This window comes from Phocoena phocoena, chromosome 8 (genome assembly GCF_963924675.1).
Source record: "Phocoena phocoena chromosome 8, mPhoPho1.1, whole genome shotgun sequence".
Lineage (NCBI taxonomy): Eukaryota > Metazoa > Chordata > Mammalia > Artiodactyla > Phocoenidae > Phocoena > Phocoena phocoena.
In genome coordinates, this window is record NC_089226.1 from 62,108,520 (window position 1) to 62,132,114 (window position 23,595).

The 23,595-nt window shown below is 40.2% G+C and overlaps 1 protein-coding gene across 1 annotated transcript; it reads left to right on the top strand.

Moving 5' to 3' along the window:
• Nucleotides 1–912: 912 nt before the first annotated feature.
• On the top strand, nt 913–22,552 carry NLRP14 (NLR family pyrin domain containing 14). The gene is given in 9 exon segments (XM_065882400.1): nt 913–1,204; nt 2,226–2,238; nt 2,240–2,295; nt 10,398–10,970; nt 16,204–16,378; nt 16,801–16,971; nt 18,485–18,655; nt 21,027–21,197; nt 22,459–22,552. Coding segments are annotated over 9 exon segments (1,716 nt in total).
• The last annotated feature ends 1,043 nt before the right edge of the window (nt 22,553–23,595 follow it).

Genomic DNA, 23,595 nt, shown 5'->3' on the forward strand with positions numbered 1-23,595 from the left:
CAAAAGACTAGGATTTGATAGCATTTGAAGAACAGTCACCATGGGAGTGAAGGCATGAAACTGCTCTATTAACTGGAAGGTATTAGTTTAAGAGTTTAATTAATTTAAGGGACTCTGCAGAGTTTGGGTAGCTGCTGATGATAAAGTATAAGTGAGAGCATCAGAGTGAAATGCTAGAGTGGAATGAGGTCATGGGTGTTGAGGTGGGCGAGAATGCTGTTTGGGAAGGGCTTTAACTCTGAGCTCACCCAGAATAATTGTGGTGTTGGGGAGTGGATGTGAAAGTAGCTTGTGAGCTAAGAATGCAGATCTTCAGGGACTAGTATGGATTTGTGACCAGAGATGACATGACAAGAGGTAAATGGTGGTATATGCCAATGGTGACACATGAGCTTCAAGAGTAATGATGGGGGTACAATAACAACGTTTTATAGGCTGAGATGTATGTTGGGTGTTGGTGGGGGAGAGAGAGAATGAAGAAATTTGTCAGTACTTAGTAGGGGCCTGTTCTGAGCCAGTTGATATAGGAACTCTCCCTTATTTAATCCATACCACAGTCCTCTGAGATTGGTTCTGATATCCTTGCTTTGCAGAAGAGTAATGAGAGATGAATTGCCTTTCTTTATTTCTTACAGCTCATAAGTGTGGGACTGGGAGTAACTCTTGGGAAGGTGGAAGAATCATAGATTGGTCTATATTAGAAGAATGTTTTTATGATAGAAAATGTATTACAGTGGACAGGAAGTCAGTACTGAGCCTGATACAGTAGGCTTCAATACAGGTTTGTTGAATTAATATATGTTTTTAGAGGTATTTCATTTTCTAAACTTACTTTTCCATAGGCCCCATTTATTCCACATTCTTTTGATTATCTTTTCCCCACTGAAGCTTGAATACTGATCCCTGGACAAGATGACAGATTTGTCATCTTCCTCCTTCTTTTCTGATTTGGGGCTGCTACTGTATTTGGAGGAGCTAAACAAAGAGGAATTAAATAGATTCAAGTCACTCCTAAGGAATGAGACCACGGAACCTGGATCCTGCAGGATACCCTGGTCTGAAGTGAAGAAGGCCAAGCGGGAGGATTTGGCTAACTTGATGAGCAAGTACCATCCAGGAGAGCAGGCCTGGGGGGTGGCTCTCAAAATCTTTGGCAAGATGAACCTGAAGGATCTGTGTGAGAGAGCAAACGCAGAGATCAACTGTGAGTGATGCTGGACACACTTCTACGGGTGGAAAGAAGGAAGTGGTTCCTGGAGCCCATTGGTTCTATGAGAGGGACTTGGGGATTAAACCATTCTGTGGGACACAGGCTCCATGGTGCTCAAGTACGTTGGATCGTTTGAGGAACACTAAACAGGCTGGAGGGTTCTGAGTACTGTTATTCAGCCTGGCTCCTTAATTGGGGGTAATTCATCCATCTTGTACCAATTAGAATGATTAAAGGAATTGAGTGAAAAGAATTGCCCCATCTAGTGCCCCTTTGCCTAAACTACAAATAAAGTCATAGGTTGGCCTAAATTTTGAGGACACTCAAATATGACCTTGAATCTTTGCTGAAATATGAGGAATGGGCAAACAATTATTAAGGGACATGAGGCAAAACAGTAGTTTTAGTCATTCCCAGTGTGAAATTCTGTAGACATCTAAAATTCCTTATTCGTATACAAGGCTTTAGAGCTCCAAAATGTATATCCATTCTTTCTTTTTTTTTTTTTGAAGTACGCGGGCCTCTCACTGTTGTGGCCTCTCCCGTTGCAGAGCACAGGCTCCGGACGCGCAGGCCCAGCAGCCATGGCTCACAGGAGCAGCCGCTCCGCGGCATGTGGGATCTTCCCAGACTGGGGCACGAACCCGTGTCCCCTGCATCGGCAGGCGGACTCTCAACCACTGCGCCACCAGGGAAACCCCATTATTTCTTTTGAGCCTCACCATATCCTTGTGAGGTCAGTACAGTCGAAGAAACTTAGGCTTAGACTAGACTACTTGCCTTAGAGTTACAGGGTGGGAAGCGTGGCAAGAGGTATCATGCTTCAGTGTTGTTCACACCACATCACTTCACCCTCAGCTGAGCTGGTGGAGTCTGAGGCTTTGTTGGCTCTAGTTTCTTAAACCCAGATGATCATAGAATTGGACACTGAGGAAAATTCTGGCCCCTGTTCTGGCCATCACCAAATTCTCCTTGTTTTTGGTAAATCTCACGATCCTTTTGGAACCTGTTGCAGGGACAGCCCAGACTGACACCAGAGGACACTGGGGCCAGAGAGGTACAAGGTGATCAGGAAGCAGTGCTGGGTAAGTAGATGGGCTTTTTGTCAGATTTGGGAGGTTTGTGCTTTTGAAGCATCATGGGGGGAAAGTTATCTCCCAGGGGACCTTTGTTCAACCCTTGTTAACTTCTTGCAATATCCTACCTGTTCTGTGATTATTGTTCAAAAAGAGTTGACAAAACTGGCTCTCTGGACAAAGTCAGAAACAGAACCATGTTAATTCAGAGCCTCAAAAGAGCAGTATTTGGAAATGGCCAGTCAAAAATTGACAGTGTGATGAACAAAGGTATCTTGATATCTTGTTTTATAGACTGAAGAGTCCCTGAGCTGGCAGTATTTGGCTTTTTGCGTCTCCTCTCTTCCATTAGAAATGATGCTGTAGGGACTTCCCTGGTAGTCCCTAAGACTTTGCCTTCCAATACAGCAGGTATGGGTCTGATCGCTGGTCGGGGAGCTAAGATCCCACATGCCTTGGGGACAAAAAAAACAAAACATAACACAGAAGCAATATTGTAACAAATTCAGTAAAGACTTTAAAAATGGTCCACATCAAAAGAAAAATCTTTATATAAGCAGCTCATGCAGCTCGATATTAAAAAAACAAACAACCCAATCAAAAAATGGGCAGAATACCTAAATAGACATTTCTCCAAAGAAGACATACAGATGGCCAAGAAGCACGTGAAAAGCTGCTCAGCATCATTAATTATTAGAGCAAATCAAATCAGATTAAATTAATGCAAATCAAAACTACAATGAGGTATTACCTCATACCAGTTAGAATGGGCATCATCAGAAAATCTACAAACAACAAATGCTGGAGAGGGTGTGGAGAAAAGGGAACCCTCTTGCACTGTTGGTGGGAGTGTAAATTGATACAGCCACTATGGAGAACAGTATGGAGGTTCCTTAACAAACTAAAAATAAAATTACCATATGACAGAGCAATCCCACTGCTGGGCATACACCCAGAGAAAACCATAATTCAAAAAGACACACGCACCCCAGTGTTCATTGCAGCACTATTAACAATAGCCAGGTCATGGAAGCAACCTAAATGCCCATCAACAGACGAATGGATAAAGAAGATGTGGTACATATATACAATGGAATATTACTCAGCCATAAAAAGGAACAAAATTGGGTCATTTGTAAAGACGTGGATGGATCTAGAGACTATCGTACAGAGTGAAGTAAGTCAGAAAGAGAAAAATATCGTATATTAACACATATATGTGGAATCTAGAAAAATGGCACAGATGAACCGGTTTGCAAGGCAGAAATAGAGACACAGATGTAGAGAACAGACATATGGACACCAAGGGGGGAAAGTGGCAGGGGGTGGTGGTGGTGGTATGATGAATTGGGCTATTGGGATTGACATGTATACACTGATGTGTATAAAATAGATAACTAATAAGAACCTGCTGTGTAAAAAATAAATTAATTAAATTAAATTTTTTTTAAAAAGTAATGATGCTGTAATTGAGTTCCAGGATGGTGACAACTAGTCTGAGTAAAATGTTATTTCTAGGACCAGGTTTTCTCAGTCTTAGTTCAATACCATTTCCAGTCCCCCTACTTTGTTTTGAATTCTATATGGCTGAATTCTATGTTATATAAATGAATTATAATACAAAGAAAACTGGACCAGCTTAGCTCAGCTATGCTGCTTTCTAATGGGCTACATTATTTCATTCAAGAAATAATTGAGGGTTCTCAATTTTATTCTAAGCACTAATAAATAAAAATTTATTATTGTATTAAATGATTTTGAAGACAAGTTCCTGCTTGGACCTTAATTTCTGATACAATATAAGGAAGCTTATTTTTGTGGTATAACTGACCATAAATTTAGGAAGCCAAGGTTCTACCTCCATAATTTACTTTGGAAAATTTGGAAGATAGATAAAAGTATAATGAAGATAGTAAAGATCATCCTTATAATCCCAATTTTTTAAAAGTACAGCACTGTATGATATTATATCATAAAAAGAAAGAGTGTCTGACTTCTAATACCATACCTTCCCCTGGGGGAGAACTAAGCATAATTTAGTGGGATATGAACTTTGTTAGCTGTTTGCACTGAATGCCCTAGTAGAACAAAGAAAAGAATTATATGCTTTAAAAACTAAAGTAATTCCAGCTTGAGATATGTGCTGTGAATGGAAAATATACTGTGTTCTGAGAATGTACAAAAGAGAGAACTATCTGTCTTTGGAGTTCAGAGAAGTCTTCCCGGAGATAGTGACATTTAAATTGAGCTCTAAAGAAGGAATCAGACTGAACTAGGAAAAGATGTAACTATATTTTCATTCTACTTGGACACTTGGGAATTTCTTTTCTTTTCTTTAAAATATTCTTCAGGCTATGCTTCAATGCTCATTTCTTTCTTTCTTTTTCTTTTTTAGTTTGTACCTCTCCCTCACCTATTTCTAAATTCCTCCCATCTCCCACCCCTCTGGCAACCACCTGTTTTTCTCCATATCTATGACTCTGTTTCTGTTTCATTATATTTTTTCATTTGTTTTTTAGATTCCACATATAAGTGAACTTGTACAGTATTTGTCTTTCTCTGTCTGACTTACTTCACTTAGCATAACACCCTCTAGGTCCACCCATGTTGTCACAAATGGCAAGATATCATTCCTTTTTATGGCTAATATTCCATTGTGTATATATACCACAGTTTCTTTATCTGTTCATCTGTTGAAGGGCACTTAGGTTGCTTCCATATCTTGGCTATTGTAAATAATGCTACAGTAAACATAAGGGTGCATATATCTTTTTGAATTAGTGTTTTCATTTTCTTTGGCTAAATACCCAGGAGTAGAATTACTGTATCGTATGGTAGTTCTGTTTTCAATTTTTTGAGGAACCTTCTTACTGTTTTCCATACTGGCTGTACCAACTTACATTCCCACCAGCAGTGCCTGAGGGTTCCATTTTCTCCGTATCCTCGCCAACACCTATCATTTGTTGTCTTTTTGATAATAGCCATTGTGACAGATGTGGGGTGATATCTTATTGTGATTTTGATTTGTATTTTTCTGATGATTAGTGATGTTGAGAATCTTTTCATGTGCTGTTGCCCATCTGAAGTCATCTTTGAAAAAATGTCTATTCAGGTCCTCTGCCCATTTTTCAATAGGGTTTTTTTTTTAATAAATTTATTTATTTTGCTGCATCAGGTCTTTGTTGCTGCACATGGGCTTTTCTCTAGTTGTGGCGAGAGGGGCTACTCTTCGTCGCAGTGCACGGGCTTCTCATTAGGTGGCTTCTCTTGTTGCAGAGCATGGGCTCTAGGCGCGCGGGCTTCAGTACTTGTGGCACTCGGGCTCAGTAGTTGTGGCTCGTGGGCTCTAGAGCACAGGCTCAGTAGTTGCGGTGCACGGGCTTAGTTGCTCCACGGCATGTGGGATCTTCCCGGACCAGGGCTCGAGCCCATGTCCCCTGAATTGGCAGGCGGATTCTTAACCACTGTGCCACCAGGACTTTTTTTTAATGTTGTGTTGTATGAGCTCTTTGTATAGTTTGGATATTAACACATTAATGGATATAGTATTTGCAAATATCTTCTCCCATTCAGTAGATGGCCTTTTTGTTTTGTTGATAGTTTCACCGTGCAAAAGCTTTTTATTTATTTATTTATTTATTGAAGTATAGTTGATGTACAATATTATATGTCACAGGTGTACAATATAAGAATCATAATTTTTAAAAGTCCATTTATTGTTATTATAAAATATTGGCTGTATTCCCCGTGTTGTACAATATATCCTTGTAGCTTATTTTGTATGTAATAGTTTTTACCTCTTAATCCCATACCCCTATAGTGCCCCTCCCCCCCAACTGGTAACCATTAGTTTGTTCTCTGTATCTGTCAGTCTGCTTCTTTTTTGTTATATTCATTAGTTTGTTGCATTTTTTTAGATTCCACATATAAGTGATATTATATCTTTCTCTGTGTGACTTATTTCTCTTAGCATAATACCCTCAAATGCAAAACCTTTTTAAAAAAAAAAGCTTTTTAGTTCGATGTAGTCCTATTTGTTTACTTGTGCTTTCATTTCCCTTGTCTGAGGAGGCATATCCAAAATAATATTGCTAAGACCAGTGTCAAAGAGCACACTGCCTATGTTTTCTTCCAGAAGTTTTATGGTTTTAGGTCTTAACACTTAAGTCTTTTTAAAAAAATTTTTATTGGAGTATAGTTGATTTAAAATGTTGTGTTTCTATTGTACAGCAAAGTGATTCAGTTATACATATACATATATCCACTCTGTTTTAGATTCTTTTCCCATATAGGTCGAGTTCCCTGTGCTCTACAGTAGGTCCTTATTAGTTTTCTATTTTATATACAGTAGTGTGTATATGTCAATCCCAATCTTCCAATTTAATCCTCCCCCACCCTTTCCCCCCTGGTAACCATGAGTTTGTTTTCTACATCTGTGACTCTATTTCTGTTTTATAAATAAGTTCATCTGTACCATTTTTTTAGATTCCACATATAAGCGATATCATATAATATTTGTTTTTCTGTGTCTGACTTACTTCACTCAGTATGGCAATCTCTAGGTCCATCCATGTTGCTGCAAATGACATTGCTTCATTCTTTTTTATGGCTGAGTAATATTCCATTGTATATATGTACCACACCTTCTTTATCCATTCCTTTGTCGATGGACACTTAGGTTGCTTGCATTGCATTTAAGTCTTTAATCCATTTTGAGTTTATTTTTGTATATGGTGTGACAAAGTAGTCTTTTGCATGTCAGCTGTCTACTTTTCCCAACACAATTTATTGAATAGGCTCTCTTTTCTCAATTATATATTCATATTTCCTTTGTTGTAGATTAATTGACCATATAAGTATGGGTTCATTTCTGGGCTCTCTTTTCTGTTCCATTGTTCTGTGTCTGTTTCTGTGTTAGTACCATACTGTTTTGATTACTGTAGTATAGTCTTAAGTCAGGGATTGTGATACCTCCAGCTTTGTTTTTCTTTTTCAAGATTGTTTTTGCTATTTGGGGTCATTTGTGTTTCCATACAAATTTTAGATTGTTCTGGTTCAGTGAAAAATGCCCTTGGTATTTTGATTGGGATTGCATTGAATCCGTAGGTTGCCTTGGGTAGTACGGTCACCTCCACTTTCTGGAGAGTTTTTATCCTAAATGGATGTGAATTTTGTCAGAAGCTTTTTCGGCATCTATTGAAGTGATCGTATGATTTTTATTATTTAATTTGTTAATGTGGTGAATCACATTGATTGATTTGCAGATACTGAACTCTCCTTGGGGATAAATCCCACTTGATCATGGTGTATGATCCTTTTAATGTATTGTTGAATTTGGATTGCTAGTGTTTTGTTGAGGATTTTTGTGTCTGTGTTCATCAGTGATATTGGCCTGTAATTCTCTTTTTTTGTGATATCTTCGTCTGGGTTTGGTAAGAGGGTGATTGTGGCCTCATAGAATGAGTTTGGGAGTATTCCTTCCTCTGCAATTTTTTGGAATACTTTCAGAAGGATAGGTGTTAACTCTTTTCTAAATGTTTGATAGAATTCTCCTATGAAGCTATCTGGTCCTAAACTTCTGTTTGTTGGGAGTTTTTTATCACAGTTTCAATTTCAGTACTTGCAATTGGTCTGTTCATATTTTCTATTTATTCCTGGTTCAGTCTTGGGAGATTGTACCTTTCTAAGAATTTGTCCATTTCTTCCAGATTGTCCATTTTATTGGCATATAGTTGCTCGTGGTAGTCTCTTATTCTTTGTATTTCTGCAGTGTCCATTGTTAACTTCTCCTTTTTCATTTCTAATTTTATTGATTTGAGCCCTCTCCCTGTTTTTTTTTGATGAGTCTGGCTAAAAGTTTATCAATTCTATTTATCTTTTCAAAGAACCAGCTTTTAGTTTCATTGATCTTTGCTGTTGTTTTCTTCATTTCTATTTCATTTATTTCTGCTCTGATCTTTATGATTTCTTTCCTTCTACTAACTTTGGGTTTTGTTTGTTCTTCTTTCTCTAGTTGCTTTAGGTGTGAGGTTAGGTTGTTTATTTGTGATTTTTCTTATTTCCTGAGTTAAGACTGTATTGCTAGAAACTTCCCTCTTAGAACTGCTTTTGCTGCATCCCATAGGTTTTAGATCATCGTGGTTTCATTTTCGTTTGTCTCTAGGTATTTTTTTATTTCCCCTTTGACTTCTTCATTGACCCATTAGTTGTTTAGTAGCATATTGTTTAGCCTCCATGTGTATGTGTTTTTTAGTTTTTTTCTTGTAGTTGTTTCTGTGTCTGTTTCTATGTATTAGGTAGGTCAGTCCTAATCTTGGGGAAGTGGCCTTATTTAGGAGCTGACCTGAGGCCCAGTAGCACACTTCCCTCTGGTCTACAGAGTTATATGCTCTAGTGGTGACTCCTGTCTGGGCTGCATGGGCCCTTCTGTTGTGGCAGGGCTACAACAGGCCACATGCCTACTGTGGACACACAGGTAGGCACGGCTGGCCCCTGGCCTGGTTGCTAGGTCCTGCCTAGTGCAGAGGCTGCTGGCTGCTGGTGGAGCTGGTCCTGGAGCAGCTGGCTGCATGGCCTGGGGGGTCCCTGTCCTGGTGCTGTCCCGCTGGTGAGTGGGGCTGGGCCATGGGTGGCCGGCTGCAGGCCCAGGGTTCCCAGAGCTGGTGATGACCTGCTATTGGGTGGGGTTGGGGCGTGGTGTGACTGGCTGCACAGTCTGGGCTGACCTGTTGGTCAGCGGGGCCGGATCACAAGGTGTCTGGCTTTGGGAGTACAGGGGTGCCAGGACTGGACCAGTCTGTCCTGGCACCCCTGGGTGGAGCCAGGTCCAGAGGTGACTGGCTGTGGAGCTCTGAGGGGTTCCAGGGCTAGTATTGACCCACTAATGGGCAGAGCCAGGTTTGGGGTGGCTGGCTGTGGCCTGGGGGTCCTAGAGCTGGTAGATGAGGGCAGGTTCTGGGGCCAGTGCTGGCCCACTGGTGGTTGAGGCTGGATACCAGGGATGCTGGCTGAGGGGCCTAAGATATCTTGGAGCTGGTGTGTCCACCCGCTGGTAGGCAGGGTCTAGGGACTGGTGTCTTCCCACTGGTGGGGGTCTGGGGGATGGGTCCTGGGCCAGCTGGGATACTCAGGGGGGCCTACGGCTTCTATCGGCTTGCTGGTGGGTGAAGCTGTGTCCCTATGTGGTTGCTGCTTGATCTGGGGTGCCCCAGGACTGGTGCCAACCAGCTGGTGGGCAGGGCTGGGTCCTGGTGCTAATGAGCTAGGGGAGGGACTCCAAAATGGCTCTTGGCAGCACCAGTGTCCTCGTGGTAGAAGGAACTCCCCAAACAGCTGCCACCAGTGTCTGTGTCCCATGGGTGAGTCCCAGTTGCCTCCTGCCTCTCTGGGAGGCTTTCCAAGATCAGATACTAGGTCTTACCTGAGCTCCTTTCAAATTACTGCTTTTACTCTGGGTCTCAACATGTGAGATTTTGTATGTGCCCTTTAAGAGCAGAGTCGTGTTTCCTACAGCCCTGTGGCTCTCCTGAAAGTAAGCCCTGCTGCCTTCGAAGCCAAACGTTCTGTGGGCTCATCTTCCCAGTGCAGGACCCCAAGGGTGGGAAGCTCGATGTGGGGCTTAGCCGTCTTTCTCCTTGGGGAGAATGTCTGCAACTGTTCATGTCCACTCATGGTTTATCTGTATAAAGTGGATGATTTTGATCTGTAGATTCAGATCTGTGTTCAGTTCCTATCTGGGTATTATTGTTAATTGTTGCCTGTGTTCTCCTTTTATCTGGATGATGGCTCTGTTCTCCACATACATCCTCTTTTTTCTCTGTAGAATAGAAGTACAGGGAAGAAAAAAAGTATTTCTGGAACGAATCTAATTTTTATTTTCCATCATTAATTTCTGCATTGTGGGTTCTGTTTTTTCAGTTTATAATGTGGGTTTTAAACCTACAGGAATATTTTTGTTTTATTTACATTCTTTTCTCATTTAAACCAGCTGTACTTTGATTTCAGCATGTATCACTTCTTGGTCCTACTCTAAGTGCAATATTCTCAAGATTGAAAATCATAGAATTAATTCTGATCATGTGTATCTTCTGGCTCCCTTCTAACTGATTTAGGTGGCGGAGCAGAATACAGAGTTCAAATAAGGGAAAAATTTTGCATCATGTTAGATAAGAACCATTTGCTTGGAGAATCTGAAAACTTCTGCCATGAAATTGCTCAGGAAGGCCGAGAACTGTTGGAACGTTTGTTTGATGAGGATGTCAGAACAGGTGAGCAGCCACAGACCGTGATCCTTCAGGGGGCTGCTGGAGTTGTGAAGACAACCTTGGTGAGAATGGTAATGTTAGACTGGGCACAGGGAAGCCCCCACCAGCAGAAATTTACCTATGTTTTTTATCTCAATGCAAGAGAAATGAGCCAGTTGAGAGAGAGAAGCTTTGCTCAAATGATATCAAAGGACTGGCCCCGCACAGAAGGCCCCATGGAAAGGATTCTGTCCCAGCCGAGTAGTCACCTTTTTATTACTGATCGTTTTGATGAACTGAACTTCGCCTTTGAGGAAACTGAGTGTGTGCTGTGTACAGACTGGACCCAGGTACACCCCGTGTCCTTCCTCATGAGTAGTTTGCTGAGAAAAGTGAAGCTCCCTGAGTCGTCCTTATTGGTGACGACAAAACTCACAGCTTGTAAAAAAACATAGGTAAAAAACATAGGTAAATTTCTGCTGGTACGGGTTGCCCTACCTCAGGGTTGCCACACCTCAGATCATCAAACATTAGATTCTCATAAGGAGCTTGAAACCTAGATCCCTCGCATGCGCAGTTCACAGTAGGGTTTGCGCTCCCGTGAGAATCTAATGCCGCAGCTGATCTGACAGGAGGCGGAGCTCAGGCGGTAATACGAGCGATGGGGAGCGGCTGTAAATATAGCTGAAGCTTCGCTCGCTTGCCCACCTGCCGCGCACCTCCTGCTCTGCATCCTGGTTCCTAACAGGCCACGGACCAGTACCAGTCCATGGCCCAGGGGTTGGGGACCCCTGGTTTAAATGTTTAAGCCCTAACTTTTTAAACGTAAATAACATGGGATATAAGACAATACATTGATTTTGCTATTTTAATTTGAATAGTATGAAGAAAAAATGGTAACAGATTGTTGTAAGAATGTAATTTATTTTCTCTCTTTGAAGTTTAATTTCTTTAGATGTCTTTAGATAAACACAAATTACTAATTTTTTTTTTTTTTTGCGATGCACGGGCCTCTCGCTGTTGTGGCCTCTCCCGTTGCGGAGCGCAGGCTCCGGATGCGCAGGCTCAGTGGCCATGGCTCACGGGCCCAGCCGCTCAGCGGCATGTGGGATCTTCCTGGACCGGGGCACGAACCCGTGTCCCCTGCATCGGCAGGTGGACTCTCAACCACTGTGCCACCAGGGAAGCCCCAAATTACTAATTTTTAAAATATTACATTATTCCAAGTTTCCAAAATCAGTAAGTTTAGAAAATATATTCAAGTTAACATTAAGGAGAGTATAGCCACTGTTAGTAACCAAGAATTTAGCAAAACAGTATTATATCTCAAGCTTGACCCAGATAATATAGTGTTTGTAATATTGTCTCATTCCAAGATTTATAAGATCCTAATTTATAAAGATGTTAGTTATTTAACTCATTTAAATTATACACCCAGATTTATATTTATATTCTTTTAAATATTAACATAATTATAAAGCAGAAACTAACACATCATTGTAAAGCAATTATACTCCATTAAAGATGTTTTTAAAAAAACAAACAATAAATATTAACATAAGTAATGATTATTTGACCTATAAGGGAACTGTAAGGGATTTAGGAAATTCTTTAGTTTAGACTTATTGTTAAAGAAATGCAAAGCCTTATGTGATCTAAGAAAACGTGTGCATTTTTATTTCTCACTTTAGTAAAATCAGGGAGAAGTCCCATAGCCATTTTAGGTCTCAAATTTTAGACCACATTGATTTATCTAATGATTTACCTTGCTTTAGAACAGGCCCATGAAGCCTGTCTTACTAATGTAAAAGCTCTTTCTCTTGTGAGCACCATTCCTCTGGCACCTGTGGTGCATTCGGCCCATATGTGGGGAACACATAACTTCTGCAACCATACTGCTTTAGCAACAACTCCATTCTGCCATATCTCAATGTCTAGTTCATATCAGAAAAATAATCTCACACTCAACAACAAGAAGTTCTTGGGCAACCTGAAAATTAAGCAGCAGGCATTTTTAGAAAAGAAAAATATATTCAGACAGCTGTTCTGAATATAATAAGAACAATAAAATCAATCAATAAGAACAACAAAAAAATAATCATTATAATGTGCTTACTTTGAAGGGGCTTTGGAAATGTTCAGCCCAGGGCCTCGTTTTAGTAGCAATATTAAGAGATTATAGGGCTGGTTCTCCAATAGGACCCAAAAGTAAGTTAATGTATCTCCTCCGTTTCGCTGGTTCATATTTAGGGATAAGTATGGAGCCACAAACCTCAGCTTTCATCTTCCCTTTTGACTGAGTCACTGGTGATTGATGTTACGTATTAATATAAATGAGACTGGACCTTCAAACTCTAGGAAAGGAAGAATTATATATATTTTTTATTACCTTAATGCATGTGAGAGGAGAGTACTGATGATCTTTATTTCTGCTTTAACAAAATTCTTTCAATATTTGTAACATGTAGGAATTCCAAAATATCAATTTGAATATTGCAAGAGAGACACATTTTTATATAAGACAATCAAAATTACAGACTTAAAAGCACTTAAGGGTTGTTTTCACAAGACATAGCAACAATTTCTAAGGTCCAGGTATCTTGTAAGATTCCTTTGTTATGATAAAATAAAACACAGCAAAAATGTTCTTACAAAATATTTTCTGACTTGTAATACCATCTGCTTTTCTTTGCAGATGCAAGGGAAAGAGGGAACATTTTCTTTTCATGAGGCTGAGATTTCATTCATAAAGCATTAGGAGGTCCATAGCTGAAGTTCTATTAATTGGCACGAAGAAAAGAAGAGAGTTTGAGAAGCTCAAACTTATAATATGGAAAGGATAAGAGCAAAATAGATTATGAACAAAGGGATTCGGGGGCATGTACTGTTTATATCTCCAGTTAGAAGCATTTTTTAATGTTTTCAGTACCACTTCTATTTCTTGATTCACAAATGAGCTACATTTTGTTTCATTTTTGTTTTGTGTCCAGGTATGTTGGAACATTTGCAAGTTATAGTGCCTGTTTTTAATTGATGATTATTAGTTATTACTCTTCAGGGTTCCCCCCACCAAATATATCTTGATCAAATTCAAAAGGATTAGAGCATTTAAAATACCCTTATGTAAGGCAGTACATTTAGTATACCTCGATCATACAATTTCCAGTATGTTCGTTTAATCTAGGATTACAGGGGCTAAATATTTTACCCTTTGAACTCTTTCGAAACTTTTCTGACTTTTTATCATGGCAACACATGAATACAATTATTTAGACTCAATTCTGTACACTTAATTTTTAATCAGTGTATACTGCTAGTTTTTGGTTTTGTTTTCTTAAACTCACCTTTCCCACTGTATAAAATCTTAGTTTTGATTCATTGCATGATTGGGTGGTACAATTTTAAACTAACGTTTTCATGCAATGTGTGTGAATGATACATTTTGTGACTTCCTTTATGTCCTTTGACTGTCTTCACAGATGAATGACGTGTGTCTTGGTCTTAGGCCTCCACTGTGTTCTTCACACTTTGACTTTGTTACATTACTTTTTTCTAGTGTTCTAAAGAGAAGTCTAAGGATAACCTGACACTTCAACCCCTTAACTCCCTCCCACCTTCCCAGACTTTCTCACTAGTGTTCTCAGGATTTTTTTAAATTACTTTTACATTTTATTACTTTTGATCTGTGGGAAACCTTTCTTTATTCCCCTCAGAAATGATTTCTTTAAATTGGTTTTTTTAAATGACGTCAGGGCTCACTCTGTTGCACGTGCTGTCTCTGTCTCTCTTTTTTAAGAGCATCTAATAGTCATTAGTTGTAGCTCTGTTCCTATATAACTCTTACTTATTTTTTGTCCTCTAAATCTTTTTCCCCCTTCCTTCTTGGGGAGTTTCGCATATTTATTTATATTGATTTTGCTTTTCATTTCTTCACATTCAGATTTCAGTTCTCTATTGTTTGTTTTGTTTTGTTTTGTTTTGACTTTTTTTTTTTTTTTTTTTTTTTTTTGAGGCATGCAGGATCTTAGTTCCCCAACCAGGGATTGAACCTGTGCCCCTTGCTGTGGAAGCGTGGAGTCCTAACCAGTTGACCTCTAGGGAATTCCCCTGAGCTCCACTTTTGATGTGGTATTCTTGTTTCACAGAGTCTTCCTATACATTTAAAATGTAAAGGAAGCATTTCTAAGCACTTTCTTCTGTTTCCTAGTTTTCTGGGTTTTATACATGTGCTTATTTTCTGTCCCTTAGTGTAATGTTTTCTTTCTGTTAAGCTTTAATATTTTATCTACAGGTCCCATAATATTGGAGTCTCTTTTCTGTCTAGAAGAGCTCTATCCAAACATAGTTTATAAGATTTCCCTTGTTTCCCTAGTTGCCTACCTGGCTGCTGATATAAACCCTTTTGTATTAATCTGCTCAGTCTCCCGTAACAGAATACCCAGAATAGCACCGACTTAAACAATATAAATTGATTTCTCACAGTTCTGGAAGCTGGAAGGTCAAGATCAGGGTGCTGGCATGGTTGGTTTCTGGTGAGGCCTCTCTCCCTGGCTTGTAGATGGCTACCTTCTCATTGTGTCCTCACATGGCCTTTTTGTGCGTGTGCTCACTCCTGGTGTCTCTTCCTCCCCTTATGAGGACATCAGTCCTATTGGATTAGGGGTCCACTCTTACAACCTCATTAACCTTAACTACCTCCTTAGAGGCCCTGTCTCTAAATACTGTCACATTGGGCTGGGGGTAGGCCTTCAACATACAAATTTGGGGAACAGTTCAGTCCATAACAACTTTTCAAAGCAAGGTAAGGTTTTCAGCCTTGAGCCATGTTCTAGGTCATCCACTGAGGTCTAATTCTGGACTGAGGAGGGAGTTTCTCCTGTTCCTACCTCTCTATACCCTGATTTTGACGTAGAGAACCAATTCTCAAGGGACTCAAGTTGGTAAGTCCTTGATTAATGGGAGTAAATGGAACAATTCCAAGTTCCAGGAATGCTCCTGCCTGTCTCTTCTTTCAAATAGCTGATATTAGTCCCAGCCATGGTCAAAGCCCAAGTCGTCTCTAAGTATGAGTCTCTGAAAATAGGGGCTCTACATGTACTTCTTATTTTCTTCTTCTGTTTCCCTTCCTCTTTTACTTTATTTTTAGAAACATTTTATTTTATTTCTGATTTACTTCTTGTTTTCACTGTTAAGGACAGGGTTGCTCAGAAAACATAGGTTGGCTCCCATGAAGAAATGAGCTCTTGGCAGACAGTTTTGTGGTTGCCACAGCTTTTACGTCTGATTTCCTGCCCACCTCTATTCTGTTTCAGAAGTCAAAGAATGCAAGGATACAGCCATCCTCCAGTCCACCTTCTTCCAAGTTGTAGTTAAAGGAAATTTCTCCCAGATTAAAAAAAGATTATAATTTGAAGATATTTTTAAATGCTTGCATACATATTTCGTGGGGGAACTGGGGAGGTGGGGATGGAAGAGACAAGCTTCCTCCCCTCCCCTCCCTAACTCTCTATCAGAGCCCTGTGCTTTAGTTAAATCATTCTCATTCTGTGTAGGGAAGCTGGATTTTCAGAACAAATCCCAAAGACTGGGAAACCACGCCCTCTGGCTGGGTGAGTGGGGGTTATCATTATTCTCTGAGGAGTGGTCATTTCTTTTTTTCTGTATTGTTTTCCAGCTTGGAATCAACCCTGCGACCTAACTACGGTTTGTTGCCGAAATATCTCTAAGGCTCTCATCAGAAGCCAAAGCTTGTTATCTCTGAATCCATCAACTAATAATCTCTTGGATGACAGAGTGAAGATGTTGTGCGAGGCCTTAATGCATCCAAAGTGTAACCTAGAGAGATTATCGTGAGTCTTTCTGTACTATTTTCTATAGATTCATTTTGTTCAGTGTTGCGTAGCTTAATTCTGACCTGAATGGGGAAACTGCTTGGGTCCTGACATTAATTGGCTCCTTCATCAATCCTGCAAGACCTCCTCCTTTTCTTTTTCTACCTCCCTTCCTCTTTCACTTGACTTGTAGACATCTCTTTATGATTGGCATCTTATTTTCATTGTTTTTGAGGCTTATCCTCTCTCCTCCTATGTTTTGTTTCATCATACCCTGTCCATAGCTGCAATGGAATTCATGATTTAAGTAGGTTTGATGAGGTTGCTTCTATAGTAGAGATGTAGGGGTTGTGAGTACCAGCTAACTTCCCTGTGAAGGAGAAGAGAAGGATGCACTTTGGGAATTGACCGATCCCTCCCCGTCTGTCTTTCTCCTTCAGCTTGGAAAGCTGTGGGCTCACGGTAGCTGGTTGTGAGGATCTCTCTTTGGCTCTCATCAGCAATAAAAGGCTGACACGTTTATGCTTGGTGGACAGTGTCTTGGGAGATAGCGGAGTAAAGCTTATGAGTGATGCCTTGAAACATCCAGAGTGCACTCTACAGAGCCTTGTGTGAGTGTCTGCTAGTTGTCATCCTTCCAATATAATACACATTTTGAAATATATTTAAACTGGGAAAATATTATGGACCTATTATGTCCCTTGCTTTTTCCCCAGAATCTTTAATGATAATGATGAGGATGATGATATTAATAGTCGCCATTTATTTTGTCCTGACTTTGTGCTGGGCCCTGCGCAAAATTTGTTTAACCTGAACAGAAGTACCTATTGGTGTCAGATTGGCCACCTGAGTTCTAAGTGCCTCACTGAACAGGTAAGGAATGTGAGGCTTAGAAAGGTTATGCAGCTTTCATAATGCTTACAAGAAAATGATGGATTTAGGACTAAAGTCCACCCATCCAACTCTATATTCTGGGCTCCAAACAGGTAAATATATATCAATATGATGAAACAAAAACCATTGAATGCGTTACGTGGTATGGCTGGATCATGGTGTGATTATACTGTTCGTTGCTGTTACGTAACTTCCTAGACATGGAATTGACGAGTCAGAGTTTTTTATTTTGTCGGATATGGTTAAACTGCCTCCAGATAGATTGTGTACATTCCCTCAGCGGTTTAGGGGCTTACATTTCTAATATCTTCACTTTGTATCTATAAGCTTCTTTATCAATATTAATTAGATAGTTGAAAATAACTCTAAAAATGATTTGATGTTGAATATCTTTTCGAATGTTTTTGGCCTCTAGTATTCAAGGAATTGCCTCTTCATAAGGCTCAGTTTTCTCCTGGATGTTTTCTGTTATATATGTTATGGTATTAGTATCACATATACATTGTTACTATTATTTTTTATATATCGTAAACAACTTACCTAGCACGTTGCTGTATTTCTAACTTTCTTTATGGTCATTTTAGGATATAGATGTTTACAACTTTTGTGTAGTCAAATTATGACTCCTCAAGACTTCTAGGAGTTTTTTCATAATTGGAAATACCTTTTTTAAAAAGAAAACCCACTTATGTCATCCTTTGCATATTCTTTATGATGTAATTTTTAACATTTAAATTTTAAATTATTCCAAATTTATTTTGTTATAAGGCTTAAACTTACTTTCCCCTGTATATTAGATCTGTTGTCCCCAAATCATTTATGGCATAATGTATCTTTTCCCTTCTGATTGGAAATGCCACTTTTCTTATGTACGAAAAGTCCTTAGTTAATTATGGTTACTGTCATTCTACTCCATTTGCCTGCTCCTGTGCTCCATAGAGCTACTTCTGCAGTAGGATACTATATTTATATACAGTGTAAGGAAGTTAACATATTATTTATAGTAAGACAGATTCTGAAGAACAAGAATCCAGTTTGTAGCCCAGTTTGGCGCAAACCTAAGGATCCCAAGTGAGCCAGCCAAAGAGGCAATGGGGGAAGAGGGCATTTCATTTGACATGGCGTGCTGTCAAGTAAATATGGGATTGTAACATGAAATCTCTTCAAAGATATAAATCTCTAGGCAGTAGAGCAATGATTCCATCTCTCCTTACACTGTCCTTCCCACAGGCTGAGGCATTGCCATTTCACTTCACCCAGCAGTGAATCTCTCTCAAGCTCCCTCCTACGCAACAAGAGCCTGACGCATCTGGATCTGGGGTCAAACTGCCTACAGGATGATGGAGTAAAGCTACTGTGTGATGTCTTTCGGCATCCAAGCTGCAGTCTCCAAGACCTGGAGTAGGTGTTCTGTGACCTTACTTTTGTGTAGCTTTATGTACTGTGAGGGCAGGGGAGATGCGGAAAGAAAGGCTGGGAGCAGAGTTATTTGTCAGAGAAAAGAATACACAGCTGATTCCCTCTCTCTCATTCTGCCTGAGACAAGCTGGGGAAATCTATTCATCAGATTTTTCTAAAACAATTACCACAGTAATTACAGTCAACTTCCCTCATTCCCTCAGGTAGGGAGGACCAGAGACATCAGGCAGAACGGTAGCCATTTCATTTTTTCCTTGGTTGTGCTCCAGGGAGTCTACTGTGTGTCTTCTACCTTACATCCATGAAGCCGAAACTGTGCTCTACTAGTTTTTCTTTCTTAAACTCAGGTTTATAATTAGGTCAACTTTGAAAGAAACTGGGAATGAAATTTTTAAAAATATCCAACCATCCAGTCATTCTTAAACAGCAACCATTTTTATTCCTATTATGTTCTCCCTTGCTCTGGGAGTGGGTAGACATACATGTGCATGATATGTGTATATGTAATTGTGATTACTGTGTAGACATGACTTTGAGGTTTCCTTTTCACATGATAGTATTTCAGAAACACATTTAAATGCTTACATACAATTATCTGATTCTTTTAATGGCTGCATGATGTTTAATATTTCATTAGGTAAATATTGTGGCTCGAGTGAAGCAAGATAGAAGTGTCGCTTAGAAATCTCACTTTCCCACTAGGGCCTCCCATGGGACTAGTAGCGTGGGTGAGTCATTATGGGTCTAAGCCCAACATTGTTTTTCTAGAATGATAAACTGATGATCCATGGTATACCCAGAAGTGTTTGGCCTGACTGGACTGACTCATGATAACCAAATTTCCAAATGAGTTTAATAGTTGATTGTCACATCTGTAAACACTAAGGTGATTGAACTCTTGGATCCAATAAGCACCTGTACTTCCTCTGGGAAAATGTATATGATATGGGTTACAATGTGATTCTCTGGTTTCCTTGATTATTATTCATGAAGTAAATTATTATTTACTTTACTTATTATTCATGAAGTAAATTATTATTTACTTCATGGTGTTTATCATTAAATCCAGTGCCTTGGGACTTCCCAGGTAGTCCAGTGGCTAGGGCTCCACGCTCCCAGTGCAGGGGGCCCGGGTTCAACCCCTGGTCAGGGAACTAGATCCCACATGCATGCTGCAACTAAGAGTTTGCTTGCCACAGCTAAAGATCCCACATGCTGCAACTAAACATCCTGCATGCTGCAATAAAGATGGAAGATTCCGCATGCTACAGCTGAGACCCGGAGCAGCCGAATAAATAAATAAATAAAAGATCACGCTGTGTATTTAAAAAAAAGATTAAAAAAATAAATCCAGTGCCTTCATTTCAGCTACAGAGATATAATTTCTAAGTGACCTATGCACACAAGATGTTTGCTTAGCCTACTTTTCCTCCTTAGCATTGCTGTAAACACACAGACCAATTTGTACTTCCTTAGCTACTCTCACAGCCTCTCAGGGTGCCACTGCTCTCAAGCCATATTTACAACAAATATGAGCTAGATGCTGAGGGGGCTAAAGGTTATCTCTGAGGTTATGCTCTTGTCCTCAGGTAACTCACAAAGTGCAGACGGCAGGGAAATAAATATAAAGCCAACTATATATAGGTTCCATATGTTGTTAAAAGGATATGGCAGAAGTCCCAAGGAGCAAGGAATGGGACAGAAGACACTGAGTTACTTTAGTCTTGAAAGATAAAGAGGATTTTGTTATGTGCAGATATTCTAAGCAGAAGGAAAGAAGAGAGAAGAAGGGGGGAATGCAGATAGATGTGATATATTTGGGGGAAAAATGGAAGTGTATGGTTGGAAAATAGGGTGGGAACAAAGTATGGAAAGATAACACAAGGCCAGATTGTGAATGCTCTTGAATGCCCTACAAAGGACTTGAAGGAAATACCTTTTTGTATGTAGCTTCTTTCTTCTTCAGAAATATGACTTTTAGATTACTGGACAGAATTTTTATCTCAAAAATATATTAGCAACTGAAGGCATAGAGATCTGTGAGTTCCTCGGGAAAGTTATATCCATTTTTTTTTGGTATTGATAGAAGTAAGTGTTTATACCCTTGATCTGGGAAGCTTACTAGAAAACAACCTATTTGTGAGAGAAGGCAGTTTTACCTGCTGGCTTTTTTCCTGCTCATTAAGAAATCTCATCTGTTTTTACTAGTAGTGTTAGACCTTCCTATGTGCACCCTAGGTTATAGATAGAAAAGGCTCAGAGAAAAGGCTCAAATACCTGGGCATCTCTCCAAAGAATAAACTAATAAGACCTCACAGCTGAAGATCTCACCTCTCTTTTTTGTTTCTCACAGATTGATGGGCTGTGTTCTCATTAGTGCATGTTGTCTGGATCTGTCTTCTGCTATTTTGAACAACCCAAACCTGAAGAGCCTGGACCTTGGGAACAATGACCTGCAGGATGATGGAGTAAGAATTCTGTTTGAGGCTTTGAGACATCCAAACTGCAATATTCAGAGGCTTGGGTGAGTTCAGTTTTCCATTAGGAAAATGATACCTATTTGGTGGCTTATACAGCTAGCAGAAATTTAGCATATGGAGAGACGATGAAAAATAAATGGGGCTAGAAGGTAAGTTATTCTCAGAAATGAGAATCTGAATTTCATATATACGGATCAGTATATTACATGTTATTAGTATAGAAGCCATATTTCACATTTCTTTGTGTCCCCCTTAGTACTTTGGAAAGGGTATGTATTAAGTAAATAGCACTTAATTTAGGTCTTCCATGTTCTGTCATCCTTAGATATTCCATCTGTCCTTGAATTAATTTTTCTTATTAAATCAAAGGTTTTACTAATCATTTTCTATCTGGAAAAATGCTGTCTATGGTCTCAAGGAGCTTGCAATCTAATAAAATCTCATCCTATGTTCTGAGTACTTTTTATGTTCAATGATGTATTGTTTAGATTTTTATTTTCTTTTTAAATCTTGAACTGATTGATATTGGCTAGTACATTTTTACTTATACAGCATGAATTATTGACCTCTGGGTCAAGAATTTTGCTCTACATGTGGGAAGCCTAGACACTATGATACGTCTTCCTGGCTCTTCCAAGAAAGTGCTGCTTTTCTATGTTTCCATTGTCAATTTATATATGTATTTTTCACAATTATGATGTAACCTTGGGGTCTAAATTTTAATTTTATTCTGCTTGTAACCTAATAAGTTAGCCTATTACTGTTGAATGGATGCTGGCAGGAGATGTAGAATCCTATCAGAGACAGAGGACTTCATTACTCAGAGTATAGCCCCATAAGCATTGGGCATGTTTGTGTCAGTTTCCTGAGTGCCTCAGGTCCCACAGGGTCGATGTGGAAGTCTTGGATGGATGCCTCCACATGCAGTGGGTTGCATTCCAGGAGAGGAACACTGAGTTTGGGGAACTCACCATTTTATAGCAAGCAGAGAGCAAGCCTGCCCTTTGTCCTGGAGGGAGACATTTCTCCATCCCTCAAGGTTGCTCACTGCACACACATCCTAGGAAACAGCCAGGTAAAGTATTGTCAGGGCCTTGCATTTTTGTCAGTACAACATGTGGGAGAGTGAAATACCCGTGGAAGAATGTCTCCCCAAAATATCCAACACTTTTCTGACACAATACAGTCTTCGCTTCTGGTGAATTTTCACGTGGATAAGCCACTCCACTGGCCACTCTGATTAGTCTGACCAACAGAAGCTGGGACTAAATTTGTTCAGTTTATCTCATGTGCCATTTCATCAAGGCTACTATCAACAGGACTCCGAGCACAGGATGAGGCCGAATTGTCGTATTGGTTTAAACCATGCCCCAGGGTCCTGGGCTCAGTAGCTGAGTAACACCAGGAGGAACAATGGGTCTGGTTTTCCATTACAACTCATGAAAGGGAATTTAGAATGACCTGCTGCTCTTGGTGTCGTTGGCAGGAAATAGAGGAGGCCAAAGATGGGCCAAAAACAACCCCTTCCCCGTTAAAGAGCCATTCAGTGGTCTACACTTCCCCACACGCAAACACAGAACCTGAAGGTGCACAGGTCGCTCCAGTGTGGGGTTTGTTGTTATATTTGATTTGGGTCACCATTACCTTGATTTGGTTATATCAGGTGGGCAGTGCCACTGAGTAGTTACAACTGCTTTGTTTGCCGTACGTGACATAACCCACAGCTGTTCCCAGCATCAAGAGAATTTTATGAATTTGTATCAGTCAGACTGAAACAAAGTCATACTGTGTCTATACACACGAGAGGGGTCCACATTTGGGATCTGCCATTGATGGCCTCAAGCACAACAGAACAGCTCAGGGCCTGCCATGTCTATGTGAAATTTTCCATTCTCATAGCATGTGGACAGCATGACAACTGGGCAGTGGGTCAGGTTGCCAGCCGCAGCTGCTGCTTGACTCAAGCGGACCACATAATTATTTTACCAGGCAGTCGTGTTGGATCTAGGGTGGAAAAGAGAGCCTTGGCTGTTCTCCCCACTCCCTGAACCTCTCAGGTTCTAAGGTGCTCCTTCCCCAGGTATTAGTGTTGCTAGTCTTCCCCCCAGCCATGAAGTCAGTGTGTCCCACCCCAGTGTCCATAACTTCGCTTTTTCTCTAATCATCTGCCCCTGGCACCGAGGCCTTCAGTCCAGAACACTCAGGTGGGAAAGGGACAAAAGCAATCTTACAGCATTTATAGAAACCCATTGTATTGCACATCTTGGCTTGTAAGGGGAGTTGTCCAGCATTGTACTCAATCAAATGACCATTATCCTCATGACCTAGAGCCTTGTCAATCCAAAAGAGAATCCAGGGGCTTCCCTGGGGGCGCAGTGGTTGAGAGTCCGCCTGCCGATGCAGGGGATGCGGGTTCGTGCCCCGGTCCGGGAAGATCCCACA